General features: G+C 40.7%; 2 protein-coding genes and 1 pseudogene across 3 annotated transcripts; 1 reads left to right on the top strand and 2 right to left on the bottom strand.

The window, feature by feature from the left end:
• The first annotated feature begins 1,860 nt into the window (after positions 1-1,860).
• Positions 1,861-4,057, top strand: LOC121536710 (homeobox protein Nkx-2.5-like). Its single transcript, XM_041844160.1, has 2 exons — positions 1,861-2,335; positions 2,982-4,057. Exons 1-2 carry the CDS (start codon positions 2,017-2,019, stop codon positions 3,593-3,595), a joined length of 933 nt encoding a protein of 310 aa, XP_041700094.1. The 5' UTR covers positions 1,861-2,016; the 3' UTR covers positions 3,596-4,057.
• Positions 4,058-9,199: 5,142 nt separating this feature from the next.
• LOC121586075 lies at positions 9,200-10,946 on the bottom strand (annotated as a pseudogene).
• Positions 10,947-16,164: 5,218 nt separating this feature from the next.
• On the bottom strand, positions 16,165-20,811 carry LOC121536717 (V-type proton ATPase subunit e 1-like). 2 transcript variants are annotated; one of them, XR_006657193.1, is made up of 4 exons: positions 20,589-20,811; positions 19,931-19,978; positions 18,320-18,496; positions 16,165-16,617 (listed from the first exon to the last, which is right to left on the bottom strand). XR_006657193.1 is itself a non-coding variant. In XM_041844175.2 (4 exons), the coding sequence occupies exons 1-3, from the start codon at positions 20,690-20,692 to the stop codon at positions 18,403-18,405; spliced, it is 246 nt and encodes an 81-aa protein (XP_041700109.1). In that variant the 5' UTR covers positions 20,693-20,810; the 3' UTR covers positions 16,165-16,617; positions 18,371-18,402. The 2 variants fall into 2 exon arrangements, 1 of the variants encoding a protein (XP_041700109.1); XM_041844175.2 differs by having other exon boundaries at positions 18,371-18,496; positions 20,589-20,810.
• Positions 20,812-21,928: the final 1,117 nt, after the last annotated feature.

The following is a 21,928-nucleotide window of genomic DNA, read 5'->3' as shown; positions in this document are numbered from 1 at the left end:
CGAACGTTAAGAGGAAAAACTATGTCATGAAGAAAGAAACAACGGTTTCCATGCGCTACACTGAGGCCTGTCTGAGTTCCGTTCGTTTACTTTATTTCACCAATTATTGCTGCTCGAGACACTGCAGTGTTGACGCTCTCCTCCTCGCGACCATTCATCAGCTTTCGAGGCGAGCAAATAGTCTTTAAATCTATAAACACCGCGAGCCGGGTCAGAGACAGAGGGACCCATTTAGTTCCCGGGGTCTGTGTTAAACGCTGTTGGAGATAAAACAAACGATAATACTGTCTGTCTCCGCACGGCTGTCTCCACCAGCATTAATAATGGGTGTGATGCCAACCCTGCGCGAGGTCCTCTCAGTGTGTCGTGGAATCTTTACGCACACTAATTCTCTCCAAAAGCCTTGTCCTTCAGATATTTTATTGGATGCATTTTTATAGAATAACGTGAATTATTGAATAACTAGGCATAAGATAGGCCCTACTTACTTTCTTAAGACATTTGTAGTGTACATAGCCTGTACATGATGGCTGCCAGTAGGCCTACCCGAATGTGTCATAAGGCATGACTACAGAAATGTTATGGTATGTGTGACACTCCTGGCCCGACTGCGCTGCGTGGGTGGGAAGATGCTGGTTTGTTGTCGTCTGTTATCACGTCCTGATAGCCAGATAGTTTCAGGTTCCAGTGTAGCAGCAAGACCATGTCGTCGGAGGAAGAGACATGTTGGTCCCTATGGTCTTGCTGCTAGGGACGTTCCCTCCCCCTAGACGCTTGTCTGCCTGTCTGCTGTTATTCCCATCCTTCTGTGCATTCTCAGTATACCTATCCATCCTTATGTGTCCCCCAACCCACACCCTTACCCTAAACCGGGTCCGTACCCTGTTACCAACCCTACCCCCTAAACCGAAATCCTGACCCTAAACCAGGTTCGTATCCTCTACCCAACCCCTCCATCCTGTTTCGTCTGGTCCTTTGATTTAAATGTTGCTTTCATTCATGTAATCGATTTTATGATCTTATGTACTGCACTTGCTTGTATGTAAGGGAGGCAGGTAGCCTAGCGGTTAGGCGAGTAACCGAAAGGTCGCTGGTTCGAATCCCCAAGATGGAAAATCTGCTGTTCTGCCCTTGAGCAAGGCAGTTAACAAACAACAACTGCTCCCCGGGCGCCGATGACGTAGACGTCGATTAAGGCAGCTCCCCGCACCTCTCTGATTCAGAGGGGTTGGTTTAAATGGAACTGACTAAGCATCTCCTTGCCTACTTTTAACGTCCGCCAAATAAAATGTATTATCATTAAACAATTAAACAGAATCAAACAGAGACAGACAGACACAGACAGGCTCGTGCACACATTGAAAATGGTTGTAGTATTTATTCTATTCTCTTTTGCCTTCAACAATATACATTTTATGGGGAAATATTAATAAAAATGAATAATACATGCCATTTACATAATTTAGCAAACGCTCTTAACCACTTTTTAATTTAATTTTTAATTTTTATGGGGGGTGGGGGAAGAAGGATTACTTTATACTATTCCAGGTATTCCTTAAAGAGGTAGGGTTTCAAGTGTCTCCGGAAGGTGGTCAGCGACTCCGCTGTCCTGGCGTCGTGGGGGCTTGTTCTCGCATTCCAACCATCCATTATGGACAAAAGGCGTGTTTGTGACGGTGCGTAAAGGGGCTGAAGTTGCATTCTGTATTCAGATGCAGCACGGACATGTAGGGTTACCTTACAAGCTATTATTTTGACGTCACCGGAACTGGGAACACCAATAGGAATCCCCCTAACAACGTCCAATGATAGATTTAACCTCCCCCCTCATCTGCGTAGCAGAAAAGAGGCCAAGAAAAGTTAGGGACTCGAGTTGATAGTCAAGATGCACACTTCAGTCAAGATCCCCCTCGTTAAACAAACGAGTACTTGAGCTCAGTAAATATTACCAAGAAGAGAGATTTTGGAATCCTCCGTTTGTTGCCCTTTATATGTCAGATTAACTGTTCCTTGGCAATGTTTTCCAGCCCCAGCACGTCCACACCCTTCTCGGTTAAGGATATATTAAACCTGGAGCAGCACACTAGTGCTGAGGATCTGGTCTCACTGGACATCGCTCCACGGATGGACTGTGCCTTACCGACCTCCTCCTGCATGCTGGCCCGCCTGAAACAGGAGCCGCTCCGGGAGATGTCGTTTGGAGAGGAGCTCCATGAGGCTAAAGCCAACAGAAATACTGCCCTCAACTTCGCCGCTGCCTTCTATGGGAAATCTTTCTTAGAAATGGACATCAAGGATGGCAAGACAGACAGCTTTGAGGAGAAATACAGAAAAGGTAACAGTTTATATGATATTAGTATCGAAATAGCCCTAAGTAGGCCTCTGTGAAAAACAGATTTTCATTTACATTTTAGTCATTTAGCAGACGCTCTTATCCAGAGCGACTTACAGTTAGCGAGTGCATACACTTTCATACTGGACCCCCGTGGGAAACGAACCCACAACCCTGGCGTTGCAAGCGCCATGCTCTACCAACTGAGCTACAGGGGACAATCTAAAATGTGTAGGCTAAGGATGAGACATTTCACAAGTGATGTAGTAGTAATGCACTCCTATATTATACCCTTATTCTGGACTAAGGAGGCCTAATCTATTTTACAATAAAGGAGAAAATAAAGGAAAGTTGTAATTGGAGTTTCGATTGAATTTTCTCGTCAGGATACCAAACAGTTCCATGGAAGTTTGATTAGAATTTAGAAAATATAGTAATCACCTTCATAATCGACTGAACCCGTTTGACTTTTTGGACTCTAGGATGTAGGGCAGGCCTAGAAGGTTTGTCTAATTTCTTATGTCTGACATTCTAAACCAAGTCTTGCGTAAAAGCTGAATTCCTATTGTTGGGTCCTTTATACAATTTAGCATACTGGAATAAAATTAAATATTTGTCTTAATTTATTCGTTTATTTCTATTCCACTAGACATGTCATACATCTCTCAGAGCGAGCCGGTGGAGGACCTGAAGTCAGAGGACCCGGATCGACCCGCCAAACCCCGGAAGCGCAGGAAGCCGCGCGTGCTGTTCTCACAGGCGCAGGTGTGTGAGCTGGAGCATCGCTTCAAGCAGCAGAAATACCTGTCGGCTCCGGAGAGAGACCATCTGGCCGGGGTGCTCAAACTGACCCCCACACAGGTCAAGATCTGGTTCCAGAACCGCCGCTACAAGTGCAAGAGACAGCGACAGGACCAGAGCTTGGAGATGGTCGGTATCCCGCCGCCGAGACGCATCTCAGTCCCAGTGCTGGTCCGAGACGGGAAGCCCTGCCTTGGAGACTCGACGACCTATAATACTTCATATAATGTGGGCCTTAACCATTTAACTTATAACAGTTATCCAGCGTTCAGTAATTATCCCAATCCTGGCTGTAATATGAACCATGCGTGTAACTATCCCACAAATGCGGTGCAGTCTTTCCAGCCCTCACCAAACAACGGGAATTACATGAACTTCAGCGTTGGGGAGTTAAATAACGTTCAAAACACGTTTCCCTCCGGCAATGGAGTGTCTTCTTTACATGGCATCAGAGCGTGGTGAACGAAGGATCGAAATATAACATTATCATCAGACAAATTGTTTAAATTGCATGCGCTTTTACGTAATGGATGCATATGCTTACTTGTGTTATGTTCTTGTTATATTCCATTTACTGTACTTCGACTGGCAAACTCTTGATGCATGCATAAACTAAGTTCATTTTATTTTCATGAGGCTACTAGTTTCTGATATGGAATAGGGTGTTAATTGTAAAGTTGTATAGGAGATGTAGGTTAGTTACTACTTCAGTTGGAAGGAAAAATATGTATACAATTTCTCAGTGGACATCTTTCCCTCACTAAAACTATTTTCTTTGAGATCACAAATGTACTATATGGCAATTATGTTTGTAGGTACTTAATAATACATTTTCATTCATTTCATTTTCGTCATTTAGCAGACGCTCTTATCCAGAGCGACTTACAAATACACGTATTATATGTAAATAAAGCTTTTATTTTATGTAAATTGTACTTTTCCTGCATGAATTTGATAGGCTATTTCACGTGGGCGGACTCCAGGACATATTCTGAGGCAGTGATGGAAAACGAACCGAATTGTCATACTTGAGTAAAAGTAAAGATACCTTAATAGATAATGACTCAAGTAAAAGTGAAAGTCACCCAGTAAAATACTACTTGAGTAAAAGTCTAAAAGTATTTGGTTTTAAATATACTTAAGTATCAAAAGTATAAATCATTTCAAATTCCTCATATTAAGCAAAGCAGACGGCAACATTTTCTAGTTGTTTTATTTTATTTACAGATAGCCAGGGGCCCACTCCAACACTCAGACATAATTTACAATCGAAGCATGTGTTTAGTGAGTCCGCCAGATCAGAGGCAGTAGGGATGACCAGGGATGTTATCTTGATAAGTGTGTGAATTAGACCATTTTCCTGTCCTGCTAAGCATTACAAATGTAAGGAGTACTTTTGGGTGTCAGGGAAAAAGTATGGAGTAAAAAGTACATAATTTTCTTTAGGAATGTAGGATCCCCTGTAGCTCAGTTGGTAGAGCATGGCGCTTGCAACGCCAGGGTTGTGGGTTCGTTTCCCACGGGGGGCCAGTATGACAATGTATGCACTCACTAACTGTAAGTCGCTCTGGATAAGAGCGTCTTCTAAATGACTAAAATGTAAGTAAAAGTTGTCAAAAATATAAATAGTAAAGATACCCCAAAAAACGACTGAAGTAGTACTTTAAAGTATTTTTACATAAGTACATTACACCACTGTTCTGAGGGACATTTTTTAAATGAATTAATATGAACAAACAACTAGAATGGGATCCAATTATACCACCAGATTATTTCTAATCATCTTCAATTGTTTAGAAATTATTTCTAAATATGAAATGTAACCTATCGACCAATTATAATTTTAGGCCTAGCGCGTTCATAAAACTAAAGCCTATCAATACGAATTCTATCGACCATTAATTATTTAAAAGGCTAAATGTATTATTTTATTTATAATAGTCATTACTGTTATGCTTAATAAAACATAGATTAGCCTAATTGTATTGTGTTATTAATAATATATTATAGCCTCCATTAAAATCGTTACAATAGGCCTAGACGACAATTTTCAAATCGATGAGGAAATATGTTCAAGATCACACAACAATCTATGCATTTGAAGAATTCTTAACTTTCCAACCGTTATAATTTTTATTTGATTTTTTCTTCAGTTTCACTACTCTCTAGCCTACATATCGAGCAAACACCAGGCCTATCCAAGCACATAAAGATACCATATGTCAGTGTGTTTTAATATTAGGAAAATCGTCCATCACCGTAGCCTATAGTAATTGCCATTGTAAATAAAAATAAATAAATATTTGTCTATAGCCAGCACACATTACAAGTAATCCATGTCAAAAAATCTCACCCGCTACCCATGCAGCGGTTCACGTATGTTTAACGTCAGGTTAAACCCTTCAAGTGGCTATTAGAGACCTTCAATCTGCTAAACCGGAAACTAAAGGTCGTAAAAGGTAACTTTATTTTTATTTTTACAACGACTAGCCGGCCTCTCCATAAAACATGCTTGGAGCATGTCACGCAATTTTGACTAAATAAGACAAATATGTTGTGGAGGGCTTTAGACGGTATTTGAATATAGGCTAAGTCTATAGGTCCGGCTTACAAGGTCACGTCCAGTTAGACCTACTTCTTCTACAGGTGCACATCAGTCCCCATTAGCCTATAAAAATTGAACACTTTTAAAGGGCGAGGCCGTGAGATAGCAGAGCATCACTGACCTAATTTAAATATTTACAGAGATGTCTGTGACCATTCAGAACGGTTGTGTTCAAGTCCTGCTGACGGGTCGTCAGTAGAAACAGTTCAGGGTTCGGGTTAATGCGTTCATCATTAATCAGACAGTTACCGCTGATCCACGGTCAGATTCTGAAATCGCCCACTGGCCCCCAGAAATACACTGACAAATGTATTTTGAAATGGCACTGAATAACCTAAAAAGCTATCACTGCACATAGGCCTAAAATTAAACAGCCTTGTTTAATGTGCCTGCAGAGTGGACAGGGCTGCTATTTATCAAGTAGTAGCCAGAATAATTGTTGAAACATTTAAATAATATGCCTATATGATCATTACATTATAGTAATTTAGCAGACACTTATCCAGAGTGTCTTACAATCAGTTAATAATGATGCTGATTAACTGAATTTATATACAGTGCCTTTAGAAAATATTCATACCCTTGACTTATTCCACATTTTGTTGCCCTTCAGCCAGAATTCAAAATGGATTAAATAGATTCTCACCCATCTACACACAATATCCCATAATGATAAAGTGAAAACATGTTTTTAGAAATGTTAGCAAATGTATTTATAATGAAATACAGAAAAATAACATTTACATAAGTATTCACACCCGAGTCAATACATGTTAAATTTTAGCAGACACTCTTATCCAGAGCGACGTACAGTTAGTGAGTGCATACATTTTATTTTTATTTTTTTCATACTGGCCCCCCGTGGGAACCGAACCCACAACCCTGGCGTTGCAAGCGCCATGCTCTACCAACTGAGCAACACGGGGTGTTAGAATGACCTTTGGCAGTTATGATGAGTCTTCCTGGGTAGGTCTCTAAGAGATTTGCAAACCTGGATCATACAATATTTGCTCATTATTATTTTTTTAATTCTTCAAGCTCTGTCAGTTGGTTGTTGATCATTGCTAGACAGCCATTTTCAAGTCTTGCCATAGATTTTCAAGCCGATTCAAGTCCAAACTGTAACTAGGCCACTGAGGAACATTCAATGTCATCTTGGTAAGCAACTCGTGTCTGGTGGAAAGCAGACTGAACATGGTTTTCCTCTAGGATTTTGCCTGTGCTTAGCTCCATTCAGTTAATTTTTTATCCTGAAAAACTCCCCAGTCAAAGGGATATTTAATGTCAGTGGTTTTTTTTCTCTTTTTCCCCCATCTACCAATACTGTAGGTGCCCTTCTTTGCGAGGCATTGGAAAAATGCACTGCTTGACTGAGGGACCTTACAGATAATTGTATGTGTGGGGTGCAGAGATGAGGTAGTCATTCAAAAAGACTCCATGCAATTTATTATGTGACTTAAGCACAGTTTCACTCCTGAACTTATTTAGGCTTGCCATAATAAAGGGGTTGAATACAGACATTTCAGCTTTTCATTTTTTATTAATTACATTTCAAAAAACAATTCCACTTTGATATTATGGAGTACTGTGTGTGACACAAAATCTCAATTTAATCCATTTTAACATCTGGCTGTAATAACAAAATGTGGAAAAAGTCAAGGGGTGTGAATACTTTCTCAAGGCACTGTAGCACATTAAAAACCCTTTAGGCAACATTGTGTGGGGGAACTCACTTCCCCTCACTCAGCAGAACTCAGTGTAGAACACAGTTCAGGGCCTGCCACTAAACAGGATCTATTCACATTTCAAGATCATGCACACCTCTCCACTTGATTGACACTATCATGGTGCTATGTAAGAATAGCTCCATTTGCTTGACATAGAGCCGGGGCCCTGCTATAAGTGTGCAGCTAAAGGGACGGGATGAGGAATTGGCCGAGCACAAATGGCTGCCACTTTAAAACGAGTAAGAACCGCTTAGCCTTCTCTTAGGTCTATCGACTCTCTCCACACGTATTCACTAACGTGTCTCACTGTAAAAGAAAATAACAAAAGATGTTGTCTTGTCACATAAGTGCAGTGTAAATGTGTTGTTTTACAGGGTCAGCCATAGCAGTACGGCGTACCTGGAGCAAATTAGGGTTAAGTGCCTTGCTCAAAGGCACATCAGAATTGTTCAACTTGTCGGCTCGGGTAGTCAAACCAGCAACCTTCCGGTTAATGGTACAATGCTCAAACCACTAGGCTGTACCGTCGGTCCCCACTGATTCAGAGTCAGATATGATCCATAACAACACACACAACTGAGACAACTGGGGTAGACAAAGGCAAAGGCCTTTATTGGTACACTGAACAGAAAAGTCAACATGAAAACAGATTTTTATTTCCCAAATGACACGAGAACGTCATCATGTAGAGGGTAGAGAGGTCATGCAGCTACCAGCCCCCCCTCATCTCTTCTCCCCCCTCCAAAGTGTTGAAAAGGCAACGTCAGATAGCAGGTCCACCAAACCTAAAAATACCCCCCCCCCCACCCCCCTCACCCTCCACCCCCGGTGGAAAGAAAGGGAGCAGGGAAACGGGTAGGAATAATCTGCTTATCTGAAGAAAGGCAGAGATGCATGGTTCCTTATCGCTGACTATGTGATTACTGCCACAGCTTTTCAGATTTTTTCTGCCCTGGTGCCTGGGCTGCACAGACTACACTGTTCCCCCTGCTGCTAGATTTTCTGCCCTGGTTGGTCAGCACTGTTCACCCTGCTGCCAGCTCCTGGGAGCAGGCCTCACCACTGCTGAGCCAAGCTAGCTAGCTCCATAAGGAAATACTGTAGACCAGAAACTAGACCAGACTCACTGAAACTTGTGTGGGGGATATGTACATCCTACATTACCACGCTGCTGCTTGGAGAAAAATGTTTACACTATTTCATAATATCAACGTTTTGTGATTATCTCTTCAAAAACGGATTACATTACAGAGAATGTGTTACACGTTGACATTAACCCATATACTTTAAATAATGGTCCTGCGGAAATGGAATCTCCATTAAATAAGGCTACTGGTAATATCAATTTATTTATCTTTCAGAGCATGATATAAATAATTGGACAACAGCTTTAACTTCCTGCAATGGAATAATAAATTAACATGATAATCATAACAATTAGTTACATTAACCATCAAACTTTACTATAAGCATTGCAAACAGCTGATATTTCCTTCCATGACGGACGAGTAATGTTTAAAATAGGCTTATCCCGAAGGCCATTACTACTGTGTGTGTGCACAAGTCTTTAAATGTTGATATGGATTTACATGTATCCACCTGCGGCAGGTAGGAATGATTAATAAGCAGTATATTTACCTGCCAATACTTATCACAACTCACTTATGTCATAAATTAGTTACTCTAACGAAAGCTGCTCTAAAAGTTACTTAGTTTAAGTTAGTTGTGTCTGGTCTAGAGGAAAAATAATATCTTCTTGAGGATGTAGAAGAACTTGGCGAGGAAGAGTGCGAGAGCAAGGAAGATGAGCAGTTTGTCAGTGAGCTCCCTGCGGTTGTACTTAGTGATGAACTTTCTCCCCAACTGGATGGTTCCAGTCATTTGTCTCCGGGACCGCCTGAGATGAGGTTGCTACGGAGTCCACCCTGGGCTTTGGCAAAGACTTTGGGTCTGGACATATCAAATAGCCTCCTGTCAGCTGCTTGTTTTTATTTGAATAAAGCAACTGAGAAACAAACAGGCCTGGGTCCTCCAATTTGAGGGCTTTTGGTGAAACCACCTCAATATTGTTCTCACCAGTAGTGTAGTCAAAGGTAAACACACGCAAATGGCATTTACACACCTTTTTTATGTTGCTCAAACATTTTCCCACCTATTGCAAACAAATGCATTGTAAATATAGGGAGTATTACTTTATTCACTGTGAAAGGCGATCAGCGTTTACCCACTTTTTACCATTACATCACTGGTTCTCACTCATCTAGTTCTTTCAGATTTGTAAACAGGGAGCTAGGGGACGGGGTTAGGGGCTGAAATTATAAACACTACTGTCATCTCAGAAACACAGACTCCTATATGATTCACTCTCTGTACACTAGGGGGAGCCACTCACCCAGCGTGGTCATGGTTTCCTCGCTCTGCATCACCTGCTGTGACATCGTCAGGCTGATGCTCATCAGGCTCTCTGTGATGTCACTGGACGTCTGGGCCAGCACCTGTTATTTTTTCCTCCAATCAGGAAGGTGACCAAAGACATTCTACATCTTCATAGTAACAGACAACAATAAGACAAGACACAGTGAGTGAAATAAGGGAACGACAATGAAACACTACAGAAGAGTATCTAGAAACAGACAATATCTGTTTACCTTTGTCTAAGTCCACTATCGCCTCCATAGAGAAGAGATTCCTTCTCCAGGTTGTCTAGGGACAGTTTACTGGCCAGGTTGGCCTTCCTCCATGCTGTCTGGTTACTGCAGGGATAGAAAACATACCGTTTCATTAGGATGCTTGCGTACAGTTTATGCACTACCACTATATGTAAAGGTCTAAGGAAAACACCAGAAAACCATTCTAATGGAGACGTACATCCTACTACCTACTACAGACTGGATCCAGTACTGAAGCAACAGCAGTAATCCACACTCCTACCGTGCTCTCTTACCTGAGCATCTGCTTGCGGTGTCTCTCCACCTCACTGAGTAGAGCTTGTCTGACTCCTTGTCCTGCTCCCTCCCCATCTGATCTAGGTCCTGTCAAACACTGTTCATTTCGTCAACAATAACTATGACGAAAAATACTCATCAAGTACCTATTTTTCCTGACTAAAACTATGACGATAACGAGACGCCCTGGAAAAACCCCATAACTATTACTTTTCATTTTAGTCGACAAAAATGTGTCGAGACAAGAATTCCACGTGAGACTAATGGACATTTAATTTAACATGAAAGTCCTTTTAATCCGTTTTGTCCAATCAGAAACATGAATGCAGAATATTTCATGCAATCCACTCATTGGCAGAATTGACATCTTTCTGTTACGCGGTCTGACTGAGCTGATCTGCCCGGCTCTCCCACACAGCTCCCAGGCGGTCACTTCAGACACTCGTCAATCTTCTGAACTGATGTGAAGCCAGGACACTGGTCCTGTTACCAACCTCAACTAGAAACAATGTTTACTCTCTCTCTCTTACTTTCATGTAGGCTATTTTTGCTTTGATCACATCAAAGCTCTATTTCCGCTGTTATTCATTCATCGGTGTTGCCGCTCTCGCGTCCAGTTTCTACTGGAAAAACGAATGCTATTTGTTGAATATTAGACGTACAGTAATACTTCTGGCATTTTGTAAAGCTCAAATCCGCTTTTCGATGAAACCACTGTTATTTAACCCCTTGACAGTTACAATGGGAAGAAAATCAGAGCTGTAAATTGTTTAACCTGTAGCCAAGGCTTTATAGCCTACAGTGAGGGGAAAAAGTATTTGATCCCCTACTGATCTTGTACGTTTGCTCACTGACAAAGAAATGATCAGTCTATAATTTTAATGGTAGGTTTATTTGAACAGTGAGAGACAGAATAACAACAAACAAAGTATTTGATCCCCTCTCAATCAGAAAGATTTCTGGCTCCCAGGTGTCTTTTATACAGGTAACGAGCTGAGATTAGGAGCACACTCTTAAAGGGAGTGCTCCTAATCTCAGTTTGTTACCTGTATAAAAGACACCTGTCCACAGAAGCAATCAATCAATCAGATTCCAAACTCTCCAGCATGGCCAAGACCAAAGAGCTCTCCAAGGATGTCAGGGACAAGATTGTAGACCTACACAAGGCTGGAATGGGCTACAAGACCATCGCCAAGCAGCTTGGTGAGAAGGTGACAACAGTTGGTGCGATTATTCGCAAATGGAAGAAACACAAAAGAACTGTCAATCTCCCTCGGCCTGGGGCTCCATGCAAGATCTCACCTCGTGGAGTTGCAATGATCATGAGAACGGTGAGGAATCAGCCCAGAACTACACAGGAGGATCTTGTCAATGATCTTGCATTGTGGGTTGAAAGCTGTAACACTGAATAAAACAATTAATAAAAGTCCCATCCATGATGGTAGTGACTGTTCATTACTGCTTATCACTTATTAACATTACTTTAATAAAATATTAAATTAGTTGTTTAAAAACAGAAAAATAACCACAATGTTGGTAAATCGCTCAGCACTAATATTTGGCCTTGCGTTTTAGGTTATTGTCCTGCTGAAAGGTGGATTTGTCTCCCAGTGTTTGTTGAAAAGCAGACAGAATCAGGTTTTCCTCTAGGACTTTGCCTGTGCTTAGCTCTATTCAGTTTCTTTTGATCCCCACACCAAAAAAATAATAACTCTAGTTCTTGCTGATGACAAGCATACCCATAACATGATGCAGCCACCACCACGCTTGAAAATATGAAGAGTGGTACTCAGTGATGTGTTGTGTTTGCCCCAAACATAATGCTTTGTATTCAGACCCAAAAGTTAATTTCTTTGCAGTATTACTTTAGTGCCTTATTGCAAACAGGATGCAGGTTTTGGAATATTTTTTATTCTGTACATGCATCCTTTTCACGCTGTCATTTCGGTTAGTATTGTGGAGTAACTACAATGTTGTTGACCCATCCTCAGTTCTATCACAGCCATTAAAAACTGTTTTAAATTCACCATTGGCCTCATGGTGAAATCCCTCAGTGGGTTCCTTCCTCTCCGTCAACGGAGTTTGGATGGATGCCTGTATCTTGGAGTGACTGGGTGTATTGATACACCATCCAAAATGTAATTACTAACTTCACCGTGCTCAAAGGGATTCTCAATGCCCATTTTTTTACCAATAGGTGCCCTTCTTTGTGAGACACTGAAAACCTCCCTAGTCTTTGTCGTTGAATCTGTGCTTGAAATTCACTGCTCGACTGAGGGACCTTACAGATAATTGTATGTGTGGGCTACAGAGATGGTGTAGTGATTAAAAAATCATGTTAAACCCCATTACTGCACACAGAGTGACTTGTTAAGCAAATTTATACTCCTGAACTTTAGGCTTGCCATAACAAAGGGGTTGAATACTTATTGACTCAAGACACTTCAGCTTATAATTTTTTATTCATTTGTAAACATTTCTAAAAACATAATTCCACGTTGACATTATGGGGTATTGCATGTAGATCAGTGACAAAATCTAAATTTAATCCACTTTAAATTCAGGCTGTAACACCAAAATATGGAAAAATTGAAGGTGAATACTTTCTGAAGGCACTGTATCTAGCTGTGGCCATCTGGCTAGTATCAACAAGGGCTTCTACAAAATAGCAACATCAGCGCCAAAGATTTGTATTGTTCCATCTGTGTTCTGTGTTAGCGCAGACAGCTTAGAATATAGACCATTAGCAATACGCACGGATATGCATACCCAAACAACGCTACTGCCACCTTCTGGTTTAGAGTATTTCAACAAGGCTGAGTGACAGACTACCAAGGTCTTTGCTGTGTGAACTCTAAAGAGATTGAAGAGTATAAAAAAATAAAATAATGGAGTAAAAAGTAAATCATTGTCTTTAGGAATGTAGTTAAGTAAAAGTAGTCAAAAATATAAATAGTAAAGTACAGATACAACAAAAAAAACGATTTAAGTAGTACTTTAAAGTATTTTTACTTAAGTACTTTACACCACTGCCTACGTGTACAAATTACCTCGACTAACCTGTACCCCCAGCACATTGACTCGGTACAGGTACCCCCTGTATATAGCCTTGTTATTGTTATTTTATTGTGTTACTAAATAAACTAAAGTAAAAAGTAAATATTTTCTTAACTCTATTTATTGAACTGCATTGTTGGTAAGGGCTTGTAAGTAAGCATTTCACGGTTAGTTCTACACCTGTTGTATTCGGCGCATGTGACAAATACGATTTGATTTGATTTAAGTACTGTCGGCAGGCAAACGTTTGACAATGCTACCGGTGTGTCCAGACTATGCAAATAAATTGACCGAAATGACTAAAATAGCTGCCAATATTAGTATATAATGTGTCCTACAAATAACACTGATGGATACAGCTCAATATGAACTGATGTATCAAAGGGTTGAATCTCAATAGTCTAAAGAGGCTTGCTCAGTCTCCTTTTCACCATATATGATAGATATGGACAGGTGCAATCTGCACCAGGCAGTTGAAGGACAGGAAATGAGGAATGAAGCCTATTTTATTTTTTTTACATTGAGATGCATTGGAGACAGGAGGATAAACGTTGTCTCTTACCTAAAACTGTAGCCTTACATGCTACCCAGACCGCACGCGCAAGTTGATTTTGTCCCCCCACACCAGATGCGATCAGTACACGCAGGTTGAAATATCGCTCGCGCGTGCTGACCACACCGCACGCATCGCAACATAAATGTACACATACATGTTATTCAATCATTGCACCCACACTGCTCGCGCACGTCAACGAGAGTCTGCGTGGCCAGGCGCTAAAATAGAACTCGGTTCTATTTGTGACGCAAAACGCACTGCAAACACTGATTATTATTTGACCCTGCTGGTCATCTATGAACGTTTGAACATCTTGGAGAAAAATCTGGCCTTAATGGCCATGTACTGTTAATAATCTCCACCTGGCACAGCCAGAAGGGGACAGGCCACCCCTCAGAGCCTGGTTCCTCTCTAGGTTTCTTCCTAGGTTTCCGCCTTTCTAGGGAGTTTTTCCTAGCCACCGTGCTTCTACATCTGCATTGCTTGCTGTTTGGGGTTTTAGGCTGGGTTTCTGTATAGCACTTTGTGACATCTGCTTATGTAAAAAGGGCTTTATAAATAAAATGTCATTTATTGAAGTCCTGCCTCTCCCATCTCATTGGTTTTCGGAGCATCTACCCATGTGGGGGATTGAAAGATGAACTGAGGTCTACGCTCCAGTCGGTTGTGGTAATGACCATAATGTTGGTTGCCAACCGCCATATAAAGTCCAAAGAAGAAGAAGCCTGAAGGAGGAGAGATTGCTAGAAAACACATTTTTACCATTTTATCTGTGGATTAATTTTCAGAGTAGAGGACCTTGTGCATTTCAGGTAAAATAACAACCCAATGTTTATATCCCAGGACAAATTATCTAGTAACAGCAAGCTAAATTGACATAAATGTTTAATGCTTTTCGACCTGTCCCGAAATTAATATAATTGGTTGTTTGTTTTGATATTTCAACCTGCGTGTCCTGATCGCGTCTGGTGTGGGGGGACAAAATCAACTTCAATTTTGCTTTCACTTCGCCATTCAACTCGGTCATCTTGACGCGTGGTCCTGTACATTCATTGACATCCTAATTTCAGTGAGTGAATGAGAGAAAATATTAAAATCAGACAAATGGTTGTGATATATCCAAAGGTTCAAAAAGATAATCAGTCAAAATCTATTCTGCATCCCGGCCATTGTACCAAAATGGGTTAGTGGCCAACGCTGAAAAGGAGCCCAACCAGCTGCGACAGAAAACAAGGTTATTCTCCACAATGAGTACGACAACATACAATATCGTTGTATTATATAGTAAAGAACAATAACTTACTTAATCAATAGTCATACCGGCACGAGAGCTTTTTTTCCCAAGTCATATTTGATGATTTCTTGCTCGCATATTCGGACGTGATCATCCGAGGACATGGCTCTACAACAAACTAGTCTACGGCAAGCCGCAAGGATTAACTGAATTGACTTCCTCGTAGTTGGTAAAAGGAGCGCGCCTCTTTACTTCCACAGCAAAGAGGGTATTTTGGTGATGAGCAATAAGAACCGGTTTAGCAAAAATATGTAAATCAATAGGTGGATTGATTGTTTTAATATTTATAATTTCTAAGGACATGAATGAATGCCATCACACAAACACACAATGAAGGACACATGGAATCAAAAGCAAGACTACATTACATGCAACATACATTAATTTATGGGGTAGCTTTAGTCCAATAATGGACTAAAGGAGCCTAACGTTACTGTCTAGAGGTGAATTGGCTCTGGCAGCCAAAACAGTGTGAACCAATTCTCCATTGCAGTACGGTTGTAGAAACATAAAGCCCTCTACTTTCATACCACATCAAAATAATTGCACAAATGCAAAATATACACTTCCTGTACTGTTTTAAGCAGTAATTTTTCAGTGACACATTTGTGGCGTCCGTTTACACGCAGAAAGCTAATTAGCAGGTAGTTGTAAGTCGCTCTGGGTAAGAGCGTCTGCTAAATGACTAAAATGTAAATGTAAAAATGTAGTTGCTTCGGTCTTCCATCTGTTTTCCGTAAACAAACGCTGTAACATGGAAATATGGCAGTGTGGGAACCCTAACCCTTTAAAGGTGTGTAGTATTTTTATTTATTTTATTATTCCGCTGATATGAAAGATACGCTCCTTATGTTTCCAAAACCGTACCGCAGGCGATGCGTGTTAATGTTTAGAGCAAGCATCCGGGCTCTTAACAAAACTCCTCCGGCCAGAATATTTTATCGTCAATAGGCGCTAAAGGTAGTTATTGTCTATGAATGGGCCAGGGTAACTAGTACCATGCCTTGCAAAGATCATATATCAATGTTAGAGAATCAAAAAGTCACAGCACAATATACAGAACATACCATACAAATCAAAGGAAAGGCTGATACTTCATTCTTAAAGCACTAAAGTGGATTTCTTTAGAAAAGTCCTTTGGGGATCAGTTTGCACAAATCACCTTTGCAGGCATCTCTCCACACTCTCTAAGGTCAGGTGTCAAAGGCTGGGTTAAGGCTCTAGATGTACAAGAACAGTTCCCTTTGTGAGGAGGTGATCGAGTGCTTCATTGGTGTACAGCAGTGAGTCAGGTCCTCTCCTGCAGAAAATAAAACAGAGAAAATTGTTACGGTGAAAGTTAATTCCTTATTGCTTTTTCATCCAGCCATTGCTTTCAGATCAGTGCAGATGAAAGAAAGGAGACGAGACGTTTTCATAAAAAGTACAGATTAAAATAGATAAGGAGAGGAAGCCACAACTACAGACTACTATTGACAGAGAGCAGTTTATTTGTTCATTGATTCATTTCATCTTTTGGCCAACACATTTGCAGCTAAAAAGGTTGAATTGCAGTATACTTAGACGAGGTTCCCTCAATTTTTGGGGGCACTGAGCAAATTTTAGGTCTTGTGAGCGAAAACTTGAACATTGTGAAACTTCCAGCGCGCGTTTACAGTGAACATAGGGCGGCGCACAATTGGCCCAGCGTCGTCCGGGTTTGGCCGGTGTAGGACGTCATTGTAAATAAGAATTTGTTCTTAACTGACTTGCCTAGTTAAATAAAGGTAAAATAAAATTTAAAAAATAAACACTGACGCTGTACCCTTACAGTTTTAGACAGTAGCCAATAGGCTATTGTGGCTATTTGAGCATAATGTAGGACTACCAACAAAACCAATGGTGTGAATCCAATAACATTTTCACATGGAAATAGCTTTTGATTTCTATGATATAGCCTACAGTAGCCTATATGTGGTGTTCAATGCAGGCCTACATTGCATGAGACATAAAAAAGTTTTACATTTAAGTAATGATTTTTTACTTGGTCTGTAACACCATGGGCCAAATAGGTGACTGTAAATTGCATTGTATTGTGTTTACAAAATACAATTAATTATTATTACCATACAGAGAATTAGACAATGTAGGCTACCCCTCTGCCTATTGGCTTATTTGCATATTCAAGCCCGTCTCAAAATACAACGCTGCCCCTTTAACTAAGACATACACTTTTGACCTAACTGGCTTTTCAAAGACAGCTTGAAATGTAGCCTAAGCCTACAAGTTTTCAGCACTTGTAGGAAGCAGTAAATCCCCACTGCTGACCTATACCTGGGCTAACAACTCGCTAACTAGCAAAGAATATCAACACATTTGCACACGCGCAGCTCTGAAAAGCGCTTTCACTTGCAGGTGATTGAAAGACTCGTGGGCTACCCCTTCCTATAGAATTCTGTTCTATAATAATAATAATAATAATAATAATAATAATAATAATAATAATATGCCATTTAGCAGACGCTTTTATCCAAAGCGACTTACAGTCATGTGCGCATACATTTTTACGTATGGGTGGTCCCGGGGATCGAACCCACTACCCTGGCGTTACAAGCGCCGTGCTCTACCAATTGAGCTACAGAGGACCTTTGCGCTCTGGCTCTGCATACAAAAAAATCACAGATTCAATCTTGCAAAGTTAGATTTGGTTTGGTTTGTTGCATTGAAAAGGGGCTGACATAATGTTGATTCAATCACAGAAAAAACGTTGATCTATATAGTGCAAACTAATGGGGCGAACTCAGTGAAGTTAAATCTCTTGCGTCTCTGCGCGGCATTGCATTTCTCCTGGAGGAGGTGCTGGGCCGTGCACACGCGCAGCTTAGAGGGAACATTGCTTACAGACAAACAAAAGATAACAAAATAAATTGGGTGATGATATGGACCTCTCAGGTGTACCTGACTGAGTTTACCTGTAGCAGGAGAGGAGCCGAGGGCTGGTAGACTAGGACCAGTGAGATTACCTGTAGCAGGAGAGGAGCCGAGGGCTGGTAGACTAGGGCCAGTGAGATTACCTGTAGCAGGAGAGGAGCCGAGGGCTGGTAGACTAGGGCCAGTGGTAGTACATGTACCAGATGGTATCGTTCTTTAGAGCTGGTCCAAACAGAGGGTTGAGCTGTGCCAGGATCGCTATCAGCCAGCTGAAAACATACAACACATACTAATGATTACACAACTACATATGTCTTTCATGGCTTCTGTTATGTCTAATGGCTTTGTTTGTGGACCCCAGGAAGAATAGCGTTCACTAAGGCGTCTAAGGCATCTGATGGGGATCTAAATGAAGAATAAAGATACTACCCTATAGTAATGGATGAACATGACAGCAGGGTCAGCTATAATAGAGGAATCCAACTAAGCGCTCAGTACAGCAGACTGAAGGAGACAACATATCACTAGATTTTTCCCTCTGCTGCAGTGGACACTATCCCCATTACGTGGCCTGCAGTGGCCCCTGGTGGACATATGGCAAAATAACATGACACGGCTTTATCTGCTCACCTGACAACTTCAGAAGCTAAATAATTAACTATGAAATTAAAATGGCATCTCAGGACTACCAGGTTATATTGAATGGAATCATTACCTACCGTACAAGCAATAGGCGTACTCTAGGATCATTACCTACCGTACTCTAGGATCATTACCTACCGTACTCTAGGATCATTACCTACCGTACTCTAGGATCATTACCTACCGTACTCTAGGATCATTACCTACCGTACTCTAGGATCATTACCTACCGTACTCTAGGATCATTACCTACCGTACTCTAGGATCATTACCTACCGTACTCAAGGATCATTACCTACCGTACTCAAGGATCATTACCTACCGTACTCTAGGATCATTACCTATCGTACTCTAGGATCATTACCTACCGTACTCTAGGATCATTACCTACCGTACTCTAGGATCATTACCTACCGTACTCTAGGATCATTACCTACCGTACTCTAGGATCATTACCTACCGTACTCTAGGATCATTACCTACCGTACTCTAGGCCTAGACTTATTTTCTCTATCGGCAAAACCGACCGTGACAAACTGAGCGTGTCTACATCTGTGAAAGACTGGTAATCACTATGTATTGATGTTGGGACATTGAAAACGAGCTGCAGTTGGCCCAATCAATGTTAATGGAAAATTACCTAAGGGAGAATCATGTTCCCACTGTGTCTGTATGTGGGACAGATGCTTAACACCATCCCTAGCTCCAAATATAGGCTAATAGTCCAGTTTCACACTTTCATGAAAGCAACATTATGCATGATGCAAGATTCAAACACACAACACTGGGCTGTAATCATTACACCGATTCTGTTTCAAAACATACGGAAAACGCAAACGAGAGTTTCTATTGAACAAATTCAGGTAGGTCCTGCCCCATTTCATTCCGCTTGCTCTGTTTGGGTCCATTTGGTTCTTAAAACGGTAAACGGTTTCCGTAATGAATACACCCCTGATGTTGCCCGCCTGCACCCTGTTCCAACTGAGCCAAATGAATATAAGAAGGAGCCTCAGTGGATACTGTGAAATATTCTGCTACATTCCTGGAAGGACTGTACTTACAACAGGTAGCAGCAGACAGCAGTTAGCACCAACATGGTAACTATCACTCTGTGGAGGGGGGAGAGAGGCATTATTGCACTGGGCCAATACATTATTATAAAGCAGTAACAAGACATTAGGCTATACATTTGTACGCCTACAAACCAAATGTTACTCCAATATCTATGGTTTATTATGGCAAGTGCTAATTTCTCAGACTACTAGGCCTACATCATGCCAACCTGAGTCACATGCAAGTGGCAGAGCAGATGGGAACCAGAAATGGACTGGGGAAGTCCCTAAATGACATCTTGATTAGTCTGTATTCCATTACTTTTTATCCAACATGGACAGGTCTCAAAATATTGTCAAATGTTAAAGTTTATTCTAGTTAAAACTAGAGCTTATTAGTACTTTAAAGTCAACTCAGTTATTGTTGGCCATGATGAGCAATATTGTTGACAAAAGAACCAGCTGCCAAAAAGTATGATCATTTAGCAGCTGACTAAAAAGCAAATCAAATGTTATTGGTCGCATACACACATTCACATTTTCCATGAATATGAATAAAATAGACATTTGAGGTCTAGCATGAAATATGTCCTTAGTTTGCAAACTTTTATAGTTAGAAAAAGCAGTATCTAGCTACATTCTGCTATCATGTTAGCTAGTTACTCACCCTCTGTTCGGCCCTTTGGGGATAAACCACGGCACAACTCCACCAATAACCCCCCAAAACAGAGTCATTACCGACATAGGAATTACAAAACTAAGCTCCGCCATGTCTGTCTTTGGTTATAGAGTTTTAAAAGTAGAAAGAGTAAATTTATGCACTTGACAACGCTACTCGACCTAGAAGTAGCGAACTGCTGCCAGGACACCAGACTAGGAAGTATGGATCACATGACGTCGCCACAGTAAACTGGGCGGGTAGTGGTGCCAAAAGTTGCTCATAAACTGATCCTAGACCAGTCTTTTTGTTGTTGTTGAGGAAACTTGATTCTATGGGAAAATGAATGGAGTTTTTGTGTTTTTTTTTTGGGATAAACGTCGAAAATAAGAAGATCTTGTACCTTTTGTTCTATGAGATAATCTTCATCAGCCAACGTCACTTTTTGTGAATTTTGAAGCATTTATGTAATAAATAAAACAAGCACATAAAGAACACAAAAGGCTTGATAATTCATAAAGGTCATGTTAACTGACTGATATTATTTTATAGAACAACATGTATAAAATCTCCTATGCCTGTGTTAACCCTCAGACCTTATTTTCGGCGTTTATGCCAAACCCCTATTCTTTCCCCATAGGAATGGCTAAACGAACGAGAAGTAAAATTAAAACAAAAATAAAGTCAAACCGTATTCAAAAAATCACTAGTCGCGGTCATCAACCACATGGACAGATTATTTGTGTTGTGTAATGTATATGGATACTGTTCAAGTCCTCCAAATGACTTACTTCTAGAGGAAATTTAGGAAATTCTTAAAAGTCTTCTGAAAAAATATCCATCCAGTCAGATTATAGTTGGTGGGGATTTTAATATGGTTTATTATGAGACTGATAGATTGCCCCATAGGCCTAACATTGGTGTGAATAAATTGGTGAATTTCTGCCAAAGCCTGGACTTAATTGACATATGGAGAGTTAAAAACCCCTGGAGAGAAACAGTACACATAGTAATAGAGATCGTTCACTACAATCAAGAATTGACTTGTGGGTGATAACCTCTAGTCTTGAGCCCAACACTGTAGAGGTAAAAATACTGCCTGCTGTCCTGACGGATCATGAAGTCATATGGCTGACTGTAAGCATGTGCAGTAATTATGATAAATACTCTGGTGGTTATTGGAAACGGAATAACTAATTGTTATTGCATGATGATTTTAAAAATGTGATTAAGAATCTAATTTCAGTTTACTGGAATTTAGCTACCTCTAATGTAGAATATGGGAAATATTGGGAACTGCTGAAATTTAAAATCCGCTCAGCCTGTATTACTTACAGAAAGCGGCTTGC

Source organism: Coregonus clupeaformis, chromosome 21, assembly GCF_020615455.1.
Source record: "Coregonus clupeaformis isolate EN_2021a chromosome 21, ASM2061545v1, whole genome shotgun sequence".
Lineage (NCBI taxonomy): Eukaryota > Metazoa > Chordata > Actinopteri > Salmoniformes > Salmonidae > Coregonus > Coregonus clupeaformis.
Note: the sequence above shows the minus strand (reverse complement) of the source record. Positions and strands in the feature narration are given on the sequence as shown.

What these genes read in the sequence shown, in the direction of transcription:
- LOC121536717 (XM_041844175.2), bottom strand. Translation starts at nt 20,692, where the DNA reads ATGGCGGAGCTTAGTTTTGTAATTCCTATGTCGGTAATGACTCTGTTT. An exon ending in CCCAAAGGGCCGAACAGAGG is followed by an intron (nt 19,979 to 20,588) that starts GTGAGTAACTAG and finishes CCCCCTCCACAG; the next exon opens with AGTGATAGTTACCATGTTGG. An exon ending in GCTGTCTGCTGCTACCTGTT is followed by an intron (nt 18,497 to 19,930) that starts GTAAGTACAGTC and finishes GTATGTTTTCAG; the next exon opens with CTGGCTGATAGCGATCCTGG.
- LOC121536710 (XM_041844160.1), top strand. Translation starts at nt 2,017, where the DNA reads ATGTTTTCCAGCCCCAGCACGTCCACACCCTTCTCGGTTAAGGATATA. An exon ending in TGAGGAGAAATACAGAAAAG is followed by an intron (nt 2,336 to 2,981) that starts GTAACAGTTTAT and finishes CTATTCCACTAG; the next exon opens with ACATGTCATACATCTCTCAG.